Consider the following 22735-nt stretch of genomic DNA (forward strand, 5'->3'; position numbering starts at 1 on the left):
TTTGTTTTTTTTTCACTTCTGACAGCAGGTAGTGATTTGTTTATTTCTTTTTTAACTTTGGGGAACAGGAAAATATTTTCCCATCTAGCTCCAGGTCTGGTCAAGGCTTTCAGCAGAGCATTAATCCCCTAAATCAGCCACGGCTGGTGCTCCCTGCGCCCTGCAGTCGGTGCAGAGCCGATAAAGCCTCATGGGGTGCTTTGAAAGCCAAGAAAATACATCTGTGCCAGATCAAAGGCAGAGCTGAGTCCCAGGGTTGAATCTTTCCTGCCAGGAGCCCAGGCTTGTTTTGACCAGAAGTCTATTTACCAAGGTCTGCAAGAGGGGCTCCAGGGTGTCCTTTTGACTAATAACAGATAATCTTTCTTATGTCCTGCAGAATGAAGATTAATAGACCTTTTAATTGCGTTCAAGCAAGTATATTATGAGATTATTGCCTCAGAAGTGACAAGACATTCGGTCTAAAAGGGAAAAGAAATCTGATTTCTTGTGTAAACCTGGAAAAATACTTCTCTAGCTAAAAAAGGCACAGCTGTTTCCTACACCATAGTGTACACATTGTATATTTTTCTGCTCGTTATTAACAGTGTATCACCGGGAAAAAAAGCTTGCCCTAATATTTCAGAGGGTAGCACACACACCAAAAAAAAAAAAAAAAAAAAAAAAAAAGAAAGGAGTTTCCTGTTGTTTTCAAAGTCTAGTATCACAATTTTGATATTTTTAGTTTATAGCTACAGCAGCATAGCTGTATGAAATAGGTTATGCATAATAACCCCTGCTGACTGATGGGCAAAGTCATTCCTAGAAACAATGGCTGGGTGATGCTGTCTTGACTGCATTTCCTATGAAAATAGGAGTTATGCAGTCACAGCTTTTAAACACAAGGGGGAACTTCCAGCCTTAACCCCACTTATCTTCTGGGCAGACTTAGCTTCACCTACAGGCAGGTTTTCATTAGTGTTTCCACAGTTCAGTAGTTATATTAATTATTAGTCACTTTGCAGTATCTGGTGTGCAAGCTTATCTTCACTCTGCTCGTTGATCTGTAGCCCAGATACTCATATATTATTGAGATATTTTTATGTGCTGCAGAAAATATTTCCAAGGTTATTAATTACCTGAGGGGAAAAAAAAACCGACCAGGTAAATAATGAACTTCCATATTACCTCCATTACTTTTCATTTTAAAAACAAAATGAGCTGCTCGTGTGTAGATGAGCCTGTTCACGATCCCAACAGTTTTCACAAAGATATTTATCAGTGCTGGAATAAAAGGTGTTGTATCATCCCCTCTACTGAAAGCCTAGCTGAAGTTGTGATACTTCATTTTTGGGGAAGGATTTTTGTCTTTTCAGGCATTGCCTCACCTGTCTTTGACTTTGGTTTAAAACCCATAATGCACCAAAAACCCCAGACAAATGAAAGCAAAGACACCTACATTTCTCCTGGCTGCCTTTTGAAGTGCTGCTATGTAATATTACCATCCCCCCTCTTCCCCTTTCCATCACATGCCATTCTGAAATCTATGGTTAAGTACACCCTTCCTCCTTCCCCTGCTTATATTCCAAATTTTCTTCTCCATGTTGTGGCCAGTATTTCGCTGCTGGTTTACCCCCTCCAGCAGCTGAGATTCCCAGTAATGGTCTTCAACAGAAAACTAAGGAATCTCCACTGGGGCAGAGCACTGGCAGGAAAATCTTACTGATACATTTTCTTATCAACCTGAGATATGTTTCAGTAAAATAAAGAGAGGTAATAGAACTCCTGTCTTGCTCTTCTCTATATCTGATGAGAGTGGGACAATCTTATCGTCTCAACATAATTTATTCTTTATTTATAAACTGAAAGAAAGACAAGCAGAAAGGCAAATAGTCAGTATTTTAATTTTTTTTTTAACCATGTAATTTTTCTTTTCTGTGCTGTATTTTCATCCCTAGTCACAGCCAAAAAATTTGATCAAAAGTTCTCACTATCATTATTATAAGTACAGGAAGATCTACTGTAGATTATGTCTTCCAGAAATAAAGCTACTTCTTATTATCACACAGGATGATGAAATTTTTACAAATTTTGCCTTTTTGGCTATTATACAAAGAAATGAATGTAAATAAAATTCCTTTTCTCATTTCTTTGTCTATTTCTGTCCATAAATAGGTGCTGGGATCAGTGGCTTGCACTGCACAGTCACTGCTGGCAGTAGTGTCCAGCTGAAGGGTTTCACAGAAAAGCAGCCTAACGCACAGTCAGCGTGTCATGTCATCATCATATTCACATTTCTATTCTCTCTGCTCTGTTTTAATGGCTACATTTTGTTCTGCCCTTGGCTTTCCCACAAGAACTCCGACTGCTTGACCTAACACAGGACAGTGCTCCAGATTTTATCAACTCTTGGAGTGCATTAATGCAGCTCAAAGGCTTCTCCGAGCTCCACCAGATGTCTAAGCCTGCTTAATCACTGGTAATTTAATGGGCTATTTTTAAATCTCCTGGCATCCTCAAGGGCTGAAGAGCTCTGAGTGCTCCACAGCAGAGAGACAGACGTTTTATTAGTGGTTTCTTGACTGTTGGTAGCCAATGCAGCCAAATGTGTCATCTCTGCAAAAACCCTCTAATCATGATTACAGCAAGAGTATCCCGTGCACAGATGTGAAATACCCAGTGGTGGGAGAAAAGGTTATAGATTTGATCATCACTGATGTTACCATTTCAAAAATCTGAGTTTTCCTTCACTTCAGACCTTAAAATACCTGGTACTACCATTTCCCTTGCGAGTAGTGCCTGATAAGTTGTGAGAGTTATCCAGATCCACGGAATTCATTCTGGTTTGCAGGATCAGGAGGAAAACAGCATTACCATGTGCATGCTGTGGGCAGGATTTATCAGGGTGCTGGTACAACCACAGCAGATCATCTGCCTTAAAGCTCCCAGAGGAAACAGGCAACAAACTCCCTCTGGCACTTTTGAAAATCCAACTCTTAAGGCTAAAAATTTCTTTTTTTTTTTTTTTTAATATTTTATATTTGAACTATCAATGCAATGGGATTATTCACAGCTTAGTGAAGTGGGGTTATGGAAATCTGGTCTGTAAGAAATACATACTGCTCTGAAAATGGCCACGCAGTTGATCATGTACACCTGTTTTACCTGAATTTTTACTGAAACGCTGAAAAAATATTACAGTAATTTAGGTGGGTGTTTTCCTCCTTTTCCAGGAATATCTGTATAACAAGGATTATTAAGTATGTAAATAGAGTAAGGAAAAATTCACACAATCTGTACTTTTTATGAAGTAGCTGCTAATGTGGAAATAAGGTAACTTTTCAGCCTGGTTGTGTGTTTCACTCTGAAATTTTCAACATAATGTCCTGGGAGGTATTTCTGATGGCCCATGGAGGTTTTAAACAGCAGGCTTCACCCTCCAATTTGTCTCTTTTAAATTGTACTGGAGACAGCTGATGGTACATGAAATTCTTCCTAACCTGTTTCTTTAGTGCAGTGACTGCAGCCGTAAAGTCATTCAGAGGGAAAAGCAATTAAGAGCAATAAGAAAATAAGACCAGTATTTATTATCATAGCCTAGAGGACTACAGGCATTAAAAATATAGTGTCACAGTGTTAAAATCATGTTGAAGGCCTAAGCTAAAATGAAAAAGAAGCCAGCAAAACAAATCCCACATTTTTAAAGGAGAAAAAGAGTGACATTCCAGACTTACCTTATTTGAAAACAACCCATCTCTACCTGGGTTTGAGAAGAAGTTTAATTTTAAACATATGGCAGCTGATATAGCTAATACATATCCAATTAAATGAAAATATTTTTTATATTTTATTTTATTTTACCTAGAAGGCATGAAAATCCTGTACAGCGGAATATTGATCAAAATGCTAAAAAAAGTTTCTTTCTATGAAATTATGGCTTCTTCTAGAGCAATTCATTTTCTGGCATAACTTTCTTTAATTTTTTCAGGTTATAGATATTTACCCTAGTAATATATATTTAAGTAACTACACAAAAAAAAAAACCAACAAACCCTCTCTTACATAAGATGCTGTGATGAAAATTAGATTTCTCCACAAAGGACATCTAGTTGCTTGACTGGTTTTTTCCCATAAAAGTTTTTAGATCCAATTGGTCATGATGGATTATAGTTTGGGTTGGTTTGGGGTTTGGGTTTTTTGGGGTTTTAATAGGGAAAAAAAGCCTGAAATGCTGAGTTTCAGTTTACAAAAGAGAAGGGCTGTTGAAATGTTGTTAGAAACATACAGGTGTTGCACATCTGCAGCAGGCATACTATACCAGCACTAATTTTCCTTTATATCCAGATTTTGGGCATGGAGGAGAGTGCAAAGCACCTTCATCTGATACAATAAGATAAGGAGAGCTGCATTTCTGCCTTTTTGCCATAGACACTGCAATCCTGTCCCTCCTTTTCTTGTGCTGGGGTACAGGTAGCAGCTCTGAGTGCATCATTTTACCCTGGAAAAATCAAGGGAATCGTGAGGTCTTAAATGAAGAGGAAATAACCCACTCAGGACAGGTTATTTGCCTGGAAAGGACATTGGACTCTCTTGGTGGGGTCTGGTGTCCAGCCATGAGTTTCAGCCATTACCTTAAGTATCCAAAACTAATCTGAGACCTCACTGCAATATCAGGATATTTAACAGGCAGGTCTGCACTTTGGTGAATTAGCAGCTGGAGATAATGGTGGCCTTCTTTTTTTCAGTCCCTTAAGGGTAAGAACTGCCCCCACCTTGGCAGTGCTTCCCTCTTGTTGCCATATGCATTCGATCCAGGTTCTGGTGATTTTGTATTTGCCAAGTAGATTAGGATTGCCCAGCATTCATCAGTGTTATCTGACGAGTGATTAAAAAAGGAAAAACAGTCTACAGGATCACGAAGGTAGATGAAAGAAATCCTGTGGGGAAAAAATGGCATGTCTAAAATTGAAAGAAAAGCTGAACTCAGGATTGGCTATAGTGGGAAGAGAAATACAATGTCTGCATAAGGACAGAACTAAGCTGAACATTTTAAATGCTCCTGAAGTGATGAACAGCTGAAGGTCAGATGAGCCAGTTCACCATTATCTTCACTGTGAAACAGGGCCTGGCACTCCCGGGAGTGAACGGGGTGAACACTGAGGGTTCTTTCTCCTCCTTTAACAGCGCGAGGTTGATGAGGAGTGTGTTATTTCTAAAGACAGTCTTCACTTTTCACGCACTGGTTCACATGACGGGCTATCCTCACAGAGCATGGATTCCCTTCAGATTAAATTAAGCCAGAAGACGTGCTGCAAAAGTAGGTCCAGGGTATCTGGATGTGGAAGCTTTGCAGCACAGCTGTGCAAACACCCTGTTCTGTGTTGTCAGTTTTGCAGGTCTGCTCCGGCTCCCCGGTGGTGTCTGTCAGTGTGAGTGCAGTCTAACTGTGCCTGGTTTCCCAGTCTCTGGTATTTTGGGCAGCATGGTTGGGTTTGGCCATGTGTTGGAGAACAAGAGAATGGTTGAGGTTGCAAGGAACCTCTGTTGATCATCCCGTGAACTGCACACTTACACAGAGCTCCTGCTTCACACCTGTGCAGTGCCCCATTAGAAATGTTTCATACTCAGGTGCATTTATCTTTGTGCTTCCCCTAATTAATTCTCCTCCAAACCACGCTGAATTGTCTGTAACATGTGAAACAAGGTGGGAAAAGGGAAAAGGGAATAGTTATAGCCCAAGAGAGTTCTTTCAGACACAAGATGTTAAACTGCCTTTTGATCAGCTGCTTGTAGAAATGTACATTAACTGTAGACCATGGCTCTTCTTGTAACCAGCTAATGATCCTATCAGTTGCAGACTAATTGCCTCTACCTCCTTCTAAATTCTGTTGCATTGAAAAAGCCAGAGTCACATTCTAATCCTTTTAATCACATTCAGCTTTGAAGGGTGCATACTGGTTGTGTGTTAATTCAACTTCTCTCCCTCGTAATTTGTTTGATTGCCTGTTACTTGCAAACTGCACTAACTGAATAAAAGTGTTCTGTGTCCTGATGGGAAGTTATGAGTTTCATTTAAGCTACTTTAGTGCAGATGTTTTACCTAGAAAGTGGTGTAAATTCTCCTCACCTTTCTGCTCTAAAGCAGTTTCAATACGAAGAATGGAAAGCAAGGTAGAAGGTAATGAGGCTACAAAGTAAAAGCTGTATTTCTTTAATTTAAATAATCATCTTTATTGCCTGGAGGCTTCTCTTCTGCTTATGAATAAATAATTAAATAAAACGCTAAAATATGAGATGGAAACGCTGGTGCTATATCCTTTATTGTTTTCCTTCATCTCCAGCAATATTTGTCCGTATTGTCAAGACCTAGAAGAGAGTCTATTTATTCATTACTTCTTTTTTCACTTTTTTTTTTTTAGATAAATATGCACACACATGTTCTGCACAGTCCTATATGAGTCTTTTTGAAAAAAACCAGCATATGCCAAACTGCCTTCCAGCTTCCCACATCATTTTCTGAACAAGAGTGCAAGGCCACTGGATATGTCCTATAAGCACAAAATAATCATTACTAGGACATTTTTATTAACACTGGATCTATGTGATAATAAAGATTTATTGTGATTCTACCTTTGGAATCCCCTGGATCTTAATGAGAATTTTTTTTTTTTTTCTCCCTGTTCTGAATTTCAATGAGGAGTACTCTGAGTATCATGGCCATGTTAAATATTTGTGAAATCCCCTCAGCTCACTTTCAACATTTTAAAAATAAACAACTGGTTTTGTGGAGGCATTTTTTCAAGTTAACAGGAGGAACATTGACTTTTAGTAGAAGAAGCATTCTCTGCTAAAAAGTGGTTACACTTGTAAAATGCTAATGACAAAATTATTTATAAAGAGATTCTAAAGTTGACTCTGAAATGTTTCGTTCAAAAGCTGCCTGAAAGTGTGGACCACTTAGTGATTCCCCACCAGATCAATCTTTTTAGAAAAACAGACTATTCATTTAGACTCCAAAATATTTGGAAGGAAGGTCTGGAGACCTGGTGTTTATTAATTCACGAAAGACTTTTTAATAATTAGCAGTGCTCAGTTCCCAGAGGCCCACTTAGGCTGTGGAACCCAGCTCCCCTGCACTCCTTAAAGAGAAAAGTCCCTTCAAGCCATCCATGAAAGCTTCCAAAGCAGGCTCCTGCTCTGACTGGCCACTGGTTGAGTCCTTATCTCTCTCTGTTGAACAAGGAGAACACAGAAAGAGTTTTGCCTCCCAGGAACCTTCACATTCTGGGGTGCCCCAACATTGCTACTGGCAGTAAATGATGGCAACAAATTAGCACATTCTGGTAAAACCAAAATTTTTGAACCCTCTGCAGACACTGACATTTCCCCTTACTGTTTTGGTGTCTCAATATTGAATATTTTAAGTCATTTCTTTCCTTAAAAGTATTTACTACTCGTTATTTGCTACTATTTGCTCAAATGTTGGGCTCTCCAGGCTTCCTTTGTCTGATTGCCCTAAACAGTCATTTTTCTCTCCTGTTCTCATAAATGTGCTCTTACATTTTTCTGTGTTTTCTTCTTTATAGAGTCACAGAATCCCAGAATGGTTTGGGTTGGAAGGGACATCAAAACCCATCCAGTGCCACCCCTGCCAAGGGCAGGGACACCTCCCACTGTCCCAGACTGCTCCAAGCCCCTTTCCAGCGTGGCCTGGGACACATATCCAAACCCCAATGTCCATCTTTCAAAGTCATCATCCAGGACCAGCTGACTTCTTAAGCTCATTTGTTTTTGTTTCTCTTCTCCTGATTAATTTCTTATGTTCCACAGCACGTCTGTTCTCCTGCCCAGACCCACATCCCATCCAACATGAGTTTGCTCAGGGGGCCTCGGCTTCCCAAAAACCCAGCACTTCAGCATTTGATCAGCCAGAGATTCTTTGTTTCTTCACATTCTCTTTTTAGTTTTTTTTTTTTTCTGTGAAACCGTATCAGTCATCTGCTTGTGGAGTTCAGCACTCGTCTCACTTTACTGCAATATTTTTACTCTTAGCTTCTCTTGCCTGATTTAACAGACAATATTAAAAATGCCGACTGCTTCACAGCCATTTGTTGTTTGAAATAAATCTCCCTTTTTTTTTAATTTTTTTTTTTATTTTTACTGGCTCTCCACATTGCTGGAGGACACAGAAAGTGTGTGTTATACTCTCAAATTTCAAGAAAATATCAGTTTTGATAGGGAGTTCAACTCCTTCATTCTGCCTCTGAAATTAAATTATTAGGTCAATTTACTTTTGTTATTGCGTTTTCTTTCTTGATCATTTTAATCCAAGACATCTGGCCCAAATCTGTTACATTCAGTGTTGGGTTCTGGTTCAAAAAGAACTGATCGCAGACATGCTGACTCACATGGAAACCACTTGAAAGCTCAGATTTTATTAGGCTTTAAGACTCCTGCCTTGCGTTTTTAAAAGTATTGCACTAAGATTATAAAATAAAGAACTCAAAAAAAAAAAAAAAAAAATTCAAGAAATGAGAAAGTTTGAGTTTTTGAGGTAGACAAAGAAGGAAAGGCATAAAGTGAGAAGGAATTTCAGGAGGAAATCTGAATGATAGCAAATGTTTTAAGAGACTTACTAAACCATGGGCCCATGAACTGAGAAGGAAATGGGAAGGCACTTGGGGAATCAGCCTTGTATTCTGATTATTAGGAGCACATGGGAACACTTTTTACCTAGAGATCATTCCTAGTGTAGACTAGCTGGGATTTTTTGGGGCCGTGTATGACACTCAGCACAATGGAGAAAGGTGTGAGATTATTCCACGTTGTGCCATTAGGTGGTATCAACAATAAGTAAAAAAATAAACCAGAAATTTAAAAAAAAATTGATTGATTTAGAACTCGGAGAAGTGAAATTACTGCTCATGGTGTCAGCACACAGTGGGAGAACCACGGTTGGAGCTGCACCATTTTGCTTTGGTGTGTTGCAAAACCTGAGTGGAAACAGAAACTGTTCTAATTATGTTCTCCTCTGGGTTTTTTTTTGTTGTTGTTGTTTTATTTTTTATTTATTTGTTTTTGTTTGGGTGCTTTTATTTGGTTGGTTGTTGTTTTTTTTTTTAATTTTAAACTGTTCTGTTTAGGTTGATCTGCTCATCCCTACAAAGATCACTGGGATCATCACCCAAGGAGCTAAAGATTTTGGCCACGTCCAGTTTGTGGGGTCCTACAAGCTCGCTTACAGCAACGATGGGGAGCACTGGAAAATATACCAGGACGAGAAGCAGAAGAAGGACAAGGTAAAGCAAAGAGAAAAATCAGTATTTTGGTTGTGCTAACACCACTGATGGAAGACTGCAGATTATTTCCTGGGGTTCCACATGCATGGGATCCCACGTATTGGAGTCAAGGTGAATAAAAGAGTCAGATAACACAATGACACTCAGAGTGCAGTAACATCACACCTATCAGTGCCATGCACCTGATTTAATGCTATTAAATATGGGGCATAAAGCTTTACAGTTCTCCATTAATCAGAACTATTTCTTCATTTAACCCTAGAGCAGAAGGTGTATAAGTAGCAGTGTATTTGTATATTCAAAAAAAGTTTCAGTGCATTTTTTGGTACATATAGACTATTTTCAGTGATTTTCTGTCAAGCACATCCTTGTTACCCAGCCATTTTGGACAGATTTTCTTTTTCTGGAAATTAATGGCTAGGGTTTCAAATACCCAGTGAAAATATTATTTTTATTACGCTATAAAATGAATAAGAAACATTAAAAAAGTTTCACAACTTCCTCTGCAAATGTTTAATGAGAGGCATAGGGAAAGTATAGGGTTGCTGATTGATTTACCTGGAAGCATTTAACTTTTCTCTCGTTATTCATTATACCTTTCCTCTAAACTGTATAACACTTTTATACTGCAAATACCCGAATTTCATAATAACATCCATTAAGAAAAAATTTTACAGCATATGCACTGCTTAGGGATATGTTAAGCAAGATGACAAAATGTGAATTATTTATTAAATGTCCTATTGGGGTTATGTCTGATTGAAACAAAAGATGAATTTATTGAAATACCAGATGGCTGATGCGTCTGATAACATCTCAAATCTGGGTATTCAGGGCGATAAATGTTCAGACTTCCACTTATATTTCTTAGTATACATAAAAATTCTTTGGGAAAAAAACCCCAACATATTCTTCACATCAGTCAATTAAATTAATTTTCTTTCAAACAGTGAGAAAACTTTTGATGTGCATCGACGTGTTGTATGAGTACAGGGAGACCTCATAATGAGGGGTTAGACAACTGCATCTCCCACATCACACTGATTTTAAATGATTGATAAAATGCCATCGATTAGGGGAATGTGTCCTATATTACTAGATTAAGTACGTGCATGACTGCATGTCTGTGTCTGCATTGCCATGCCCTGCTATCCAGAGATGACACTGTGAAGTCCCGCTCCTGAAACCCAAATTTCAGCTCACTGTGGCTTTAACCCAAACTGACATATTTTTTTCTAAAGGATTTTAGATAGGAAAAACAATCAGTTGGTTTAGCCACCTGGCTCGGAAGGTTCTGATACCAATGATTATGGATGTGTTTGGTATTACTGGCTGTCAGATAAAGCTTGGAAACAAACAACTCGCCTTCCGCAGGCATACCACAAATGCATTCAATTTAAGTGACAGATAGTGGCTTCAGTACTTTATACACATCCTATTTTAAATCCCTGGCATTTAAAATAAAATTTAAAAATGAAAAGTTCTGCTGTGCAAGAAATGTCCAAGCCAAACTTGTGCTGTGAACTATTGCATTCATTGTGCTGTAAATGAGAATGTGGGTTAGAGTCCCTGGTGATAACACAGTCACAGCAAATCTAAAAGAAAATGCACTCTTACTCAAAGTACTGCTCCAGTCTACATTTGTTTGTACCTTTGGCCAAAGCAATTAAATTGGTTTTGCTTTCTTCATCTGATGGACCGTTAATTGCTACACACATATTCCATTAGGAACAATGGAAAACTCTTAATCATTTTCTCATTTAAACACATCACACCCCATATTAATTAATGTCCCTGAGAATAAAATAGATGCATATTATTATGATTCTTTAACAAGTCAAGACCAAATAAAAGCAGAAAAAGATCAAATGGACTTCACTGAAAATTAGAAGTTAGGATTTCTGAATCTACATTTGTACAAAATAAGCAAACAAGTTCACTTGAGTCTAGGCTTCAGCCTTTGATACACAAACATCAACCTAAAATATCTGTTGGGTTTTCTTTTTCCATATCACAAACATCCAGAAAAGTCAAAAGTCTGAGGACAGAATCTGACTTGCCAGAAATTAGTGAACTTGGCAAAATTTTATAGGAGGTAGGACTGGAAAGGGTCTCAAGACAGCATTTAGGTAGGCACCTTTCGACCTACAAAGGCACTGTGGTCCTCTCCTCCTATGCCCTCTGAGGGCTTCTGAACATAAAATAGGATTCAAGAACCCCCAAGCCCCTTCTTGTCACCTTGGAGTAGGTGCAGACAGTTAAATTTTAGAGCTAAGACTTAATTCATTCACATGTCCTTCACCTCAGACAAGGCTGTACCATCCTCCATCAGATTATTATTTAATGTGTTCAAAGAAACAGACAGTGATGAAAATTCTACAGTATAAACAGCCAGCCCCTGTGTTTGGAAAGGTGGCTTTTCCCCCTTGCTGAAATACATCCACCCTGTCCTCAGAGGACACAAAAGACTGATTTTATCTTCCCTTTTTCTTTTTGTTTCCGTTGGAGTACTTCAACCTATTTCTTCTCAGTTTCCATCATCCATTTAATTACTGAAAATACATAAATTCCTTCAGCCAGAGGACTGGCATGTCACCCAGAAAACCCATTTTGACACCAAACCCTCCTCACTACTCCAGCTGGGGGGATGCAGTGTGCCTCCCGTGGGGTTTGCCCACTGGATAGAAAACCTGGCCTGCATGCACTGGGACAGAAATGTAAATAAAAATAAAACCACAAGGAGAAAAAGCAATGCTGTACCTCATCCATGAGGAGCAGGAGAGGAACAGCACCACTGGTCCTGTCTGATATTACCACCTTTGCACAGGATCCACTACAATTTCTTTATCTTAAGGTAAGATAAGACTTGTTCCCAAATGCAAGCACACTGTTAAGTAAACCAAGTGTCCACAGCAAAGTGAAACTTGTGTGAAATTTTGCAGTTGTTTTCAGGAGATGCAGAAGGGAGGTTAAAGGTAGATACTAACAACTGTCAACAGCAGCAAGCATAAATTATTCGTATTTTAACCCCATTAATTCTACTTATTAACTGGATATCTTGATTTATTTTATGAAGAATAGAACACATAGATTTCTTATTTCTTCTGCAGGTGATTTATTCACCCTATACTCGTCCTGTGATCCTGTTTAACCACCAAAAAAATTTAGGAGAAAAGTGGCACAAAAACATTTAGGGGAGAGGAAGAAAAGATGACAGGAAAAAATAACTTTTAAAGTCACAGGCACAAAAATTATGGAGAGGTTGGTACGCTGGTAGCAATGATTTGTGGGTGAATATTGTGACTTTATAATGCATTTAGGCAAGGGCTGAGAACTTAATCCCATCTGGTGCTTAGCATCTCACTGTTGATCTGTTTACAGGATGAGTCTTGACATATCAGCAGATCTCACTGAATTCCTGGGGCTATTCACTTATCCCTCTTCATCATTTTTTGAAGTTCATTTACAAAGGAGAAAGTGACTGGTCTCTTGTATCGTGTTGTATGCAATGCTTTATATTTTATTTACATATTTGTATAAATACATGAAATATCATATCTTGCACACTGTGTGCAGCCTGTAAATTTGGTCAATCCTTAACATAGTAGAGGTTCAGAGGAGAAGGAAATAGGGGGTTCAGTTTTTGCACCATTTCAAATGGAAAAGCTGTTCCAAGAGCAGTGTCTCCTGCAGCTCCTGCTTGGCTTCTGCTATTTTAATGGCCACTCATTTCATTTCACATCTGTGCTGAATTCCTGCGAGTGCAGACTAAAAGTTACAGGAGGAGAAATAAAAAAAAAAACCATGTCTGTAGAAAATGGCGCCTTTCTCATTCATTTTAAGTAGTTTGAATGAGTTGCCTGGAAAAATATGAAAGCTTTGCCTGTTGCCTTCAAGAAGCAAAATAAATTGCATTGCAGGCTGGCACATAGAAAGAAAATATATTTTAGAAACAGGACCAGAGCTAATAGCTATCTTGTTTTTCTCAACTAGAGGTCAGTAGCTCACTGTGCCTCCAAAGCTGAGGATGTCCAAACCAAATCTGACCTTTTTCCTTCTTTTTTTTTTTTTTTTTTTAATCACATTCCACATGTGATTTATAAATTGCACAGCCTGCTGTAGGTAACTCAAGGCCAGCTGCAGTGTCAAATGGCATTTCAGAGGCTGTTTTTTGCAGGAAGATGAGAACATTTGAAAGTAGCCTAAAGGAGTCTGGCAGTCTGCAGCACTGCCAGCCATCATCAGCCATCAGCAGTGCCATTAACTGCGGGTAAACGACATCCAGTATGCAAATGGCCACTGGGTTTGTGCACAAAATGATGAACTAGTTATAATTTATACTTTTCTGAGTGTACAGTCTATTGCCAGGGTGAGAGGAGATAGGAACCTACTTTTTAAAGAATAGTTATAGCATGTCAGGTTAAAAAGCTTTCTGCTAGATTTGCTGATGTTTTTTCTGATGATGTTTAATTAATATCATATCTGGTTTACACTGATAGATTCAATTCATACATATAATCTACATGTTTGGCACAGGTAATGCATTTGTTCAAGTAATATTACTTACATTATTACTAGTGGATTGTCTGTAATAATAGTTGTAATTGGTAATCTAAGCGATTTTTTTATCTGCACTGGTTTAAACTATGAGTGACTTCCACTGCTTTGAGCTGAATTATCATGATTTGTCTCAGATGAAGATCTAGCTGTGCTCGTTTCAGGTGTGCACGAACATCTTTCCCTCACACCAAAATCAGGGGATGTGGACAAAGTGAGCAAAAGACAAAATGCTCAAATTAACAACCTACCTTGAACTTCTCTATGCATTTCTGGAGGGAGTCTGGTCTTCAAAATATGTCTCTTTTTGGCTTTGAACCTCCTATAAACCATGCACAGTGGACTACCATTTTTGTATCATCAACATGTAGATAAGATGGGAAAGATAGTATGAGAATGTGAGAGTATGCTTCATAAGTTTTTATTCTGAACCTGAAGAAATAATAAAGCCATGTAATAGATATTGGTGGATATGATATTTATGAACTTTATGTACAGTAACTGAGAGAAAGAATGTCTTTTCCTCCTCTTATTCACTCCAAAAATGCATGTGCCCACAAACACATGCATGAGCCACCTTCATTTTTCTGAATATCGAGATGTGCTGCACTGAAGCAAACTGGAGCCGTGACTGGATATTCTTTATAAAATATTCTTCCTATAATATGGGCAGGATTAACTGCTCCATGAAATAACAGTTTTAAAATATTCTGCTCAGTGTGAAAAATGTTGTTAAGGTACAGCAGAAAACATTCCTTTCCCCGAGCTGCTAATCTTCAGGTATTTCTCCTAAACTACTCTGTCTTAAAACTTAGGACAGTTTTCTTTTTAAAATTCTAATCAACTTACATTGTCATCATCTGGATTTTCTGCTAATGCCATCAAACACTTTGTTTATCCTGAAAACTCTCACTGAATGTTTCAGGTCAAGACATTCAAATTGCTTGCTGGACACAAGCATCAACAAGAATTCTCTGTATTTCAGAAATCTTTTCAGCAGAGAATATCAGTACCTATTTTCTGGGCTTTCACCTTTTTTTTTTTCCATGAAGCAATTATGAATTAGGTTATCATATTTAAAAGTACAGCAGCATACATTTTCTGGCTCTTTCTTTTAACATCAGCTGCAAGAGACTGAGGTACAGAGGAGCTACACATAGGTGTGGAGGGTCTGTATGTGCAAAGTTGCTAGAGCTGCTGAGTAAATATTCCAGCAAGTTACACCTTTTGAGTATTCAGACTGACATAAATAGATACAGACACTGTAAAATCTGTAATGTTCTACAGCAGGGTGGTCAAAAGGCAGGAGCTTGTTGGCCCACTTGTACCAAAAAAAAAAAAAAAGTCACCTTGTAATGTGGCAGTCACTGATTTTGGGGAGGGTGAAGCTCTGTGGGAAGGAAGAAGGATCCTGTAGCAGAGGACCAGAAAACTGGAGAAGTAGGTTTGTTATTTTTCCCTACTGCCCTTTCCCAGCTCTGCCTTTTTTTTTTTTTTTTCTCCCTGTCCATGTCCTCAATAGCCCCAGCCTTTTCCCCCCTCACAATTTATCAGATCTTTAGCAGTGGTTAAAGGCTGTGGAAGCTGTGCCACAATTATGCCTCAATTATGTGTTGAAAGGGGATCTGTGACCTTTAGATGGCTGGGGATGACCCTGCTATCATTGCTTGTCCCCTCCTGGCCCTGCTGAGGGGACACTGCAGTATTGCATGCTATCGATTTTCCCCATGCCACTTACGGTTTTATAGACATCTACAGTATCTTCTCTCAGGCTGGAGAGACTTATCTGTTTAATAACTCCCAAAAAAAACCTTCTTCTTGCTGCTTCTTTCTCTGTGTTTGCTGTTTGGGATGAGGTAGGAGCAGACCTGCAGCCACCCAGAGCTCAAGGTGAAGGTGTACACTGGCTGTGCACACTGACACGTTGATAATTTACATTCTGGTCTTTATTTCTTGAGCACAAATCACCCTGGGGTTATTTCGTCATTGGGAATTTATATTTTTTTACATAGAGCATAATACTGTAATTCCAACATCAGCCTCTCAAATCATAAAAAATAGTGGCAGTCTTCAGAGGTATCCTGAAAAAAACTGCCCAGAAACAAATGTGAGGAGTGGTCATTGAGAGGCACCAGCTTTTCAAGAGTTTTTAGTTGCATAAGTGGTTTATTTATTATTGATTTTGGACATGAAGCAACAAGCAGGTAAAGAAAAATTACTTATAGCTACAGAAATAGCTTCTTTTTTCTACTGATAAGTCATGTTTTGTCCATAGTCCTCCCTGCTCTTTTCAAATGCCTTGACTCCATTAGTGAATTGAGGCTGAAGGAAAATGAGGAGTGGCAGAGAATATGGTTTTTCCCATAAGAAATTTGCCATGGGGCCACAGACAAAGAACAGTAAATTTCTGTTAGAATGTTATATTTCATGCAAGTCATACTTGTGGATGGTGACAAAGCTTACCTCACTTTCTCATAAATTTATTTCCCTAAAATATTTCTTCTGATCTGGCATATTTAGTTAATTTCTTGAAACTAGATCTTGAATTTTGAGGGAAGGTGTATTTTGTATTTGCATAAAATAACCTCTGAAAGAGATGACTTAGATTTCAAGTGATAATGAAATCACACATGAGTTAAAAATAAAATTTAATTCTTGTTTTCCTGCTGTAAGTAAATGACATAATCCTCCCTCCTTCAGCTGTATTTGTTGCTGGTTTTGCACCACATAATTTTATTTATTTTGCATATCTATATGCAGATATGAACACTGGGGCTGTAGAAAGGTTCTGGTAAACAACATTTTTTGTTCTAAGCCTTCATTTAAATGTTATCTTTGAAATGAATCCTCCATAGAAGAATGAAACAGAGAATAAAATAATTTTTCAGTAGGTCTGCAGCAAGGGCTGTCTTCAGTTCTGCATTGCTCAGCACCTAGCCGGGTGAAAAATGTCAATAGGTATTTTGCAGGCATGTGCAAGAAATCAAATGAAAAAAAAAAAAAAACACTTTTAGGCTTTCCTAGCTGCATTTTGTGTTTTGGGAGGTGCCATTGTAATTTTGATAATTAATTTACTGCCTGTTATTTTTTGCTACAAATGAAACTGGACTTGAGGTGCAAAACTTGTTAGCCCAAGCTCCTGCTGATTTATGTATCAACACTGTACTCAGGCAGCAAACAGTTTTGCCTGCGGTAAATAATTTTGGTTTTTTTTTCCTTAGACTCACAAATCTGATGTTTCTGTGGTCATTCTCTCTGCCACTTTACCCATCCATCAGAACTCCCACATCCTTTCACGCTCCCACCTCTGTGTTGGTGTGATGGCAAGGGAGAAGGGGAATTCACCCCTTCCATGCAAAAGAGCATCACCGGGGGAGGGCACAGATTTTGTTTGACGTGCTGAAAAGACAGCACTGGAGAGAAGCTTCCAAAATCCAAAGGAGTGAGGCATGGAGACCAAAAAGCTCTGTGAAGATGTCACAAAGGAACCAGAGTCAGGGCTAAAATATTAGATCAGCCACCTCAGACTTCAAACTCTGATATTTTCCCAAGAACTTCCAGGAAACTTGTAATTCTGCATTAATTCAGTCATATAAGCACATCTCCAGGAGGTCCATATTCTTCTCTGCACGATACAAATGATAGTCATTCATTTCAAGTCGAAAAGCCATCAGGTTCAGTTTTTACAAATGAGAAGTGAATTGGCTGACATTTTAAGGGAATGAACATTTCCCATAAAAACTGAAAATAACCCAAGGGGATAATCTGATCATTTTGCCAAATTTGGTGCTGTGGCCTTTTGAATTTAAATAATGGCTGGCAGGGGAAAAATCTGGCACTGATTTATTGCAGGTAGGAGTTTGATAACTCACTTTTGTGTAGGTTAACCAATACAGGTGGAAATAAGATCATAACATGCACTGTACTATTCCAGGATGTTTCACTTTTATCACAGCCTGATGCCCTTAATTCATCTGCTGACTTTTGTTTGACATGAGAAGATAATATCCTTGATAATCACGAACTTTATGAGGGCTTATACAGTTGCACCCCAGCTGCATTCATAAGTGATACAATAAAAATTCTTATCTTTAATTATTAATGTTATTTTCTCAGAAACAGTAACAGGATCTCCTGGGATTTATTTGAGATGGTACAAATGCCAAGTAAAAAGACATTTGATTTTTAAAATGTTAATGATTTTTGTGTAAATCTCAGAGCGTGGCCTTGGCAGAACAGCAGGTGAAGCTTTGAGGAGAAGGCTCTACCTGCACCAGGGCTGAGTGTGTCATGGCATGCCATGAAATCACAAGGTCTTAGCAAAGGCAGGGGCTCATGGAATCACAGGTTTGGGTTGAAGGGACTCCAAAGCTCCTGTTGTTCCACTCCCTGCCATGGCAGGGACACCTCCCACTGTCCCAGGCTGCTCCAAGCCCCAATGTCCAGCCTGGCCTTGGACACTGCCAGGGATCCAGAGGCAGCCACAGCCTCCCTGGAAACAATTCCTTCCTCAGACCTAACCCAAACCTTCTCTTTGCCAGTTCAAACCTCAAGCTGCGTGTCCCGATGATAAAAACTCATCGCGGAGCCAGCGCCACCAGAGTTCCACCGCAGCCTGGGCGGTCTTAAAACCTCCTCGTTGCTTCCCTGCAGGTGTTCCAGGGGAACTTCGACAACGACACGCACCGCAAGAACGTCATCGACCCGCCGATCTACGCCCGGCATGTGCGCATCCTGCCCTGGTCCTGGTACGGCCGCATCACCCTGCGGTCCGAGCTGCTGGGCTGCGCGGCCGAGGACTGAGCCCACCCCGTGCCACCCGCGCTCCCGCTGTAGAAGAAGCTGTGCAAAAAGCCTGTAGGATGCTGAGTGGGGTTTTTCCATGAAGCAGTGCTCGCTCATTTTATGGTAGGCCGCTAGCTGTCTTTCGCCAGGAGGTCTAAGCCTGCCCTTCAAAATGATCCAATCCGATTTTGCCCTTGAGATCTGTTGGTGTTGTCCCTTCTGCTGTGGAATTATTCTCCTAGGTTTTTTTTCTCCTTTGAGTTGTTCACCACCAGTTGAAATGAGTTAAGGGAAAAGAGAGGGAAAAAAAAAAAAAAAAGAGCAGCATCCTTTTTACAAGGGAAGAGAAATAGCACGAGGAAGCTCATTTGCAGCTTCAGGAACATTGGGCTGACAAGTTCTCCATAAATCATACCGTCATCTTACTTGCAAAAAGTGATACTGCAGCTTTTAGCAATAAGTCTACTTGGGGATGACTGCATTATAGTAATTGTGCCTATCAAACACTGTCAGTACTTATGACACATATTTTGGGAGACACTCCGTGGTACTGTAAAACACAGTACCTGTGATGTTACAGGCGACCTTTCTCCTGTTTCATCCAGACAGCAGAGTCCACACACCTGGAGGGTTTCCCTAACTTGCCCCATTTTCCTTCTCTATTTTGCATGCTGTAGACACGACCTCCATCTTTTCTGTTTAGCATCACACTGCTGGTGCTGTTTTCCTTGGAAGATGTCACCTGTTTGCATATGTAACCAAATCAGTGTGTTACAAAGTTAATGAGTTTGCCAAAGTTTATGGATTTGCAAAGTTTTTGAGCTCTTTCAAGGGGACTGAGGTGAGGCACCAGGGTACTTGTGGTGTCTCATCTTGGGTACCCACACAGTGCATCAGAAATCCTGTGTCATGACGATTTGCCCAGGGGTGAGCAACACAGCCCTGGACAAGTCTGCCCACCCAATTTCCACTTTCACAAACTCTCTGAATTTCTGTGAGAAGGAAAATGCGGGGTGAAGGAACCAGGTGCTAAAAGACACACAGGAGGAATGACTCCCTTACTGCCAGGAAACCCTCTCTTTAGGCTCTTCCTAAAGTCACAGCTTTCCTCCCAGAAGGAAAGAGGTGACGCAGGAGCTCACCAAAGCCTGACCCTTGTCACCCTCTGCTCATAAAAAGTCTTTTCAGACACACACCATTGAGCCAAGAGGAGGCTGTTTCCTATCACGCCCCATCTACAGAAATGCTTCACACACAGCATGATAGCAACCCCAGTTTAAAAAGTAGTTTTTAGTAGGAAAAGTGGAGAAGTAGGGGGGACATTCTCCCCCGTGCCTCAGTTTCCCCTGCTGATTGAGATAACAATACCAATCTTTGAAGAGCAATCCAAGTTTCCTTGGAGTAAAGTTCTCTGCAACTACATTAGAGCAGCACCTCAGTCTAAAAAAGATCCCGGGACAGGGAGTGAGGGGACATTTTATCTGTTACCTGAAATAACAGCACTTGGGATTACTGCCAACCTTTTAATTTCATAACATGCTGGTGTGGAGAGAACGAGAGAATGTGAGAGAGAGAGAGAGAGAGAGAGAGATGCAGCTGCATGTTTTAGCAAATGTCACTGAACTTCTATTTTCTGTCACTGTTACATTCTCACCAAAACTCTGAAATATGAACTTGGGCACTGCTTCCCAGGCCAGCAGCTAGCTGGCCCACAATCTGCAAAGGGCAAAGTTTACCTTGGAAACAAAACGGTTTGGATTTCGAAAAAACCTGCATTTAATCACACATTCTCCACCACAGACTAAATATATATTATCCATTGAACTGTGAAAGACTCTAGAATAGCAGCCAGGAATTTTACATACAAGAATTGGGGATATAATGGTGGCGGTTTTCTGATAGTGTCACTTAAACTGTCACATTTTAGCAAACAGAACACCCTGCCTCTACAAAATGACTTAATCCTTAAACTGTATTTATACAAGTATTTATTTTATAAGGCTTAGACATTTAAAGACTTCTAAAGAAGAGTCCTGTAAAGGTAAAAGTATGTGTAAGAAATGTTGAGGTCCTGTGCAACACTGCTAAGTTTGTTCTTTATTTTTTACTTTGTGCTGCATAACAAAAGCCACTAGACTGTTACTGTCTTGTCTGTAACTGTGTTAACAGCATTCCTTAATGATGTATATACGGAGGGGTCTTCAAGCAAAAGGAATGATTTTAAAGAGAAAGTCAATCACTTTGGTGGTACTTCTAATGAGAAAAAAAGAAATCTGAATAATGGAGGACACGTCTATCCCCGCATTAGCTACTGCCTACATTTTGCAATTTAGGCTTGAGGTTAAAAAAAAGAAAAAAGAAAAAGAAAAAAGAAAAAGAAAAAAACTAGTAATATTTATCTCTTTAGGATGCACACGCAATACTTTAAGAGGATTAAATACATGTTCCTGTTATGGGATAGCAGTTGACTTGAGTTTAATTACAGATATGAAGAATAGCATGTAGCTATTTCACTGACTGTATCCAAAAAACAGAAGGCCATTTCAGAAAATTAGACTTCCTACTTTAACAACTTGTGCTGATGTTCTTTTGAATTATTTATTTTGTGTTCTTAATGTTGGGTTTTTTTTTCATGTTATTCACCTTTTGCAACTTCAGTTTTGGTTTTGAATTAATATTTCTTGGTTTAGTAATTTAATTGTTATCCCTTCATCTGCATATGGAGTTTTCATGTAATGCAACACAGTAATTTTAATTTGGGATGAATTTTGTGTTGAGTATTTTCATCCTCATGTCCTGTGTCAGCTGCCAGCAGTCTTCACAACCTGCAAGGATAGCTCCACGCCTGTGATAATACTCCACGATAATTTATTAAAAAATCATATATGTGATGCCCTTACAATTTCAACTTGCATGCTGGGGGGTTTTCCAGTGACATTATTCCTCAGCTACCAAAAAGCTTTCTTGGAATGGCATTTCCAGCACCACATTCTGCTCCCAGCATCAGCAGTATCAGTCTGAAATAGCTCTTGGTTTAAGTGGAATCCCTCAGATTTAACTAAACAGGTGGGAATCAGATATGGGGAAAGAATTAAATTTTTTCCTTCAAGTTGATTTTGTTGTCTAGGTGAATACCATTGCCATAAGGGTCAATGTATTAATTAACATGACTGTTCTCTCCCAGTGAAAGCAACCAGCACCACAAAACCAGAAGTGCAGGACCGGGGATGTCCCTTTAAGAGGGGACAGAGAAAAGCTCGGAAATGATCCTTGACTTCTCTATTAATTGCTAAGAGTGACATTGAACAAGACCAAAAGTGTTCTCCTAATTAAATTTCACCCTGAACCAGTTAAGCATTTGCAGGCGGGCTTCACCTTTATGTAGCTGGGTAATGTGCTACATTTATAGCCTGGGAAATAAAGCACTGGCACGAGGCTCCTTTTTATCTGTGTTGAGGGCCCGTCGCCTTAACTGGCTCTGGTTCTGAGGTTGACTTTCTCTTTAGGAATGGCTGCACACAAATTAAGTGTCAGTTTTGAAGAATAAGGATACTAAATGGGTGTATCTTTGCTATACAACAAATGTGAACTATAATATTCAGTGCTGGCTTCTGATGTGTCAGTAAGTACAGAAGTATCTCGGACACAAATGACCTTTGCAACCTTTCAAGCTGTGTGATATCCAAATGGTTTTGTATATACTTAAATCATGTAGAGCGATGTAAAACCAGTACGACCTTGTCTAGTCTTCAAACTTAACAATAAAACTTTTGAAAAACGAGGTGGTTTTCTTGAAGTGGTTATATTGCAACACCTTGAAAGAGACACAACTTAGCCTCAGCCTCACTGGCGGCAAATGTGGAGCAGAGATATGACGTGGCATTTTCCTGGGTTCATCCACAGGGTCTTTGTGGTAGGTAAGTTTGCTTCTGGCAAAATCAGCAGTCGGTGCTGTGCTCCTCTCAATGTGCTCCCTTTGTTCTTCCAGATAAAAAAACCCTATAGGTTTGAATGAGTCTAAAAATATTTTTTTTCCCATCCTGCTGCCCTCTGAATGAGCACCAGAAATGTAAAATGACAATTTCATTTCCTGGAAGTCAAATTTCTTGGGATAT

The 22735-nt window shown here is 39.4% G+C and overlaps 1 protein-coding gene across 2 annotated transcripts in view; it reads left to right on the forward strand.

Moving 5' to 3' along the window:
• The window catches only part of EDIL3 (EGF like repeats and discoidin domains 3), a 234104-nt gene extending 211703 nt beyond the window's left edge, over nt 1-22401 (forward strand). For both annotated transcript variants that reach the window (XM_042023048.1, XM_042023047.1), the window contains 2 exons: nt 9123-9278; nt 18489-22401. In XM_042023048.1, coding sequence (XP_041878982.1) covers nt 9123-9278; nt 18489-18638 — 306 coding nt within the window. In that variant the 3' untranslated portion in view covers nt 18639-22401. The remainder of the gene's footprint in view (nt 1-9122; nt 9279-18488) is intronic.
• Nucleotides 22402-22735: the final 334 nt, after the last annotated feature.

This window comes from Corvus kubaryi, unplaced genomic scaffold (genome assembly GCF_017639235.1).
Source record: "Corvus kubaryi isolate FWS band 111438036 unplaced genomic scaffold, C.kubaryi_AGA036_p1.0 37236, whole genome shotgun sequence".
NCBI lineage: Eukaryota > Metazoa > Chordata > Aves > Passeriformes > Corvidae > Corvus > Corvus kubaryi.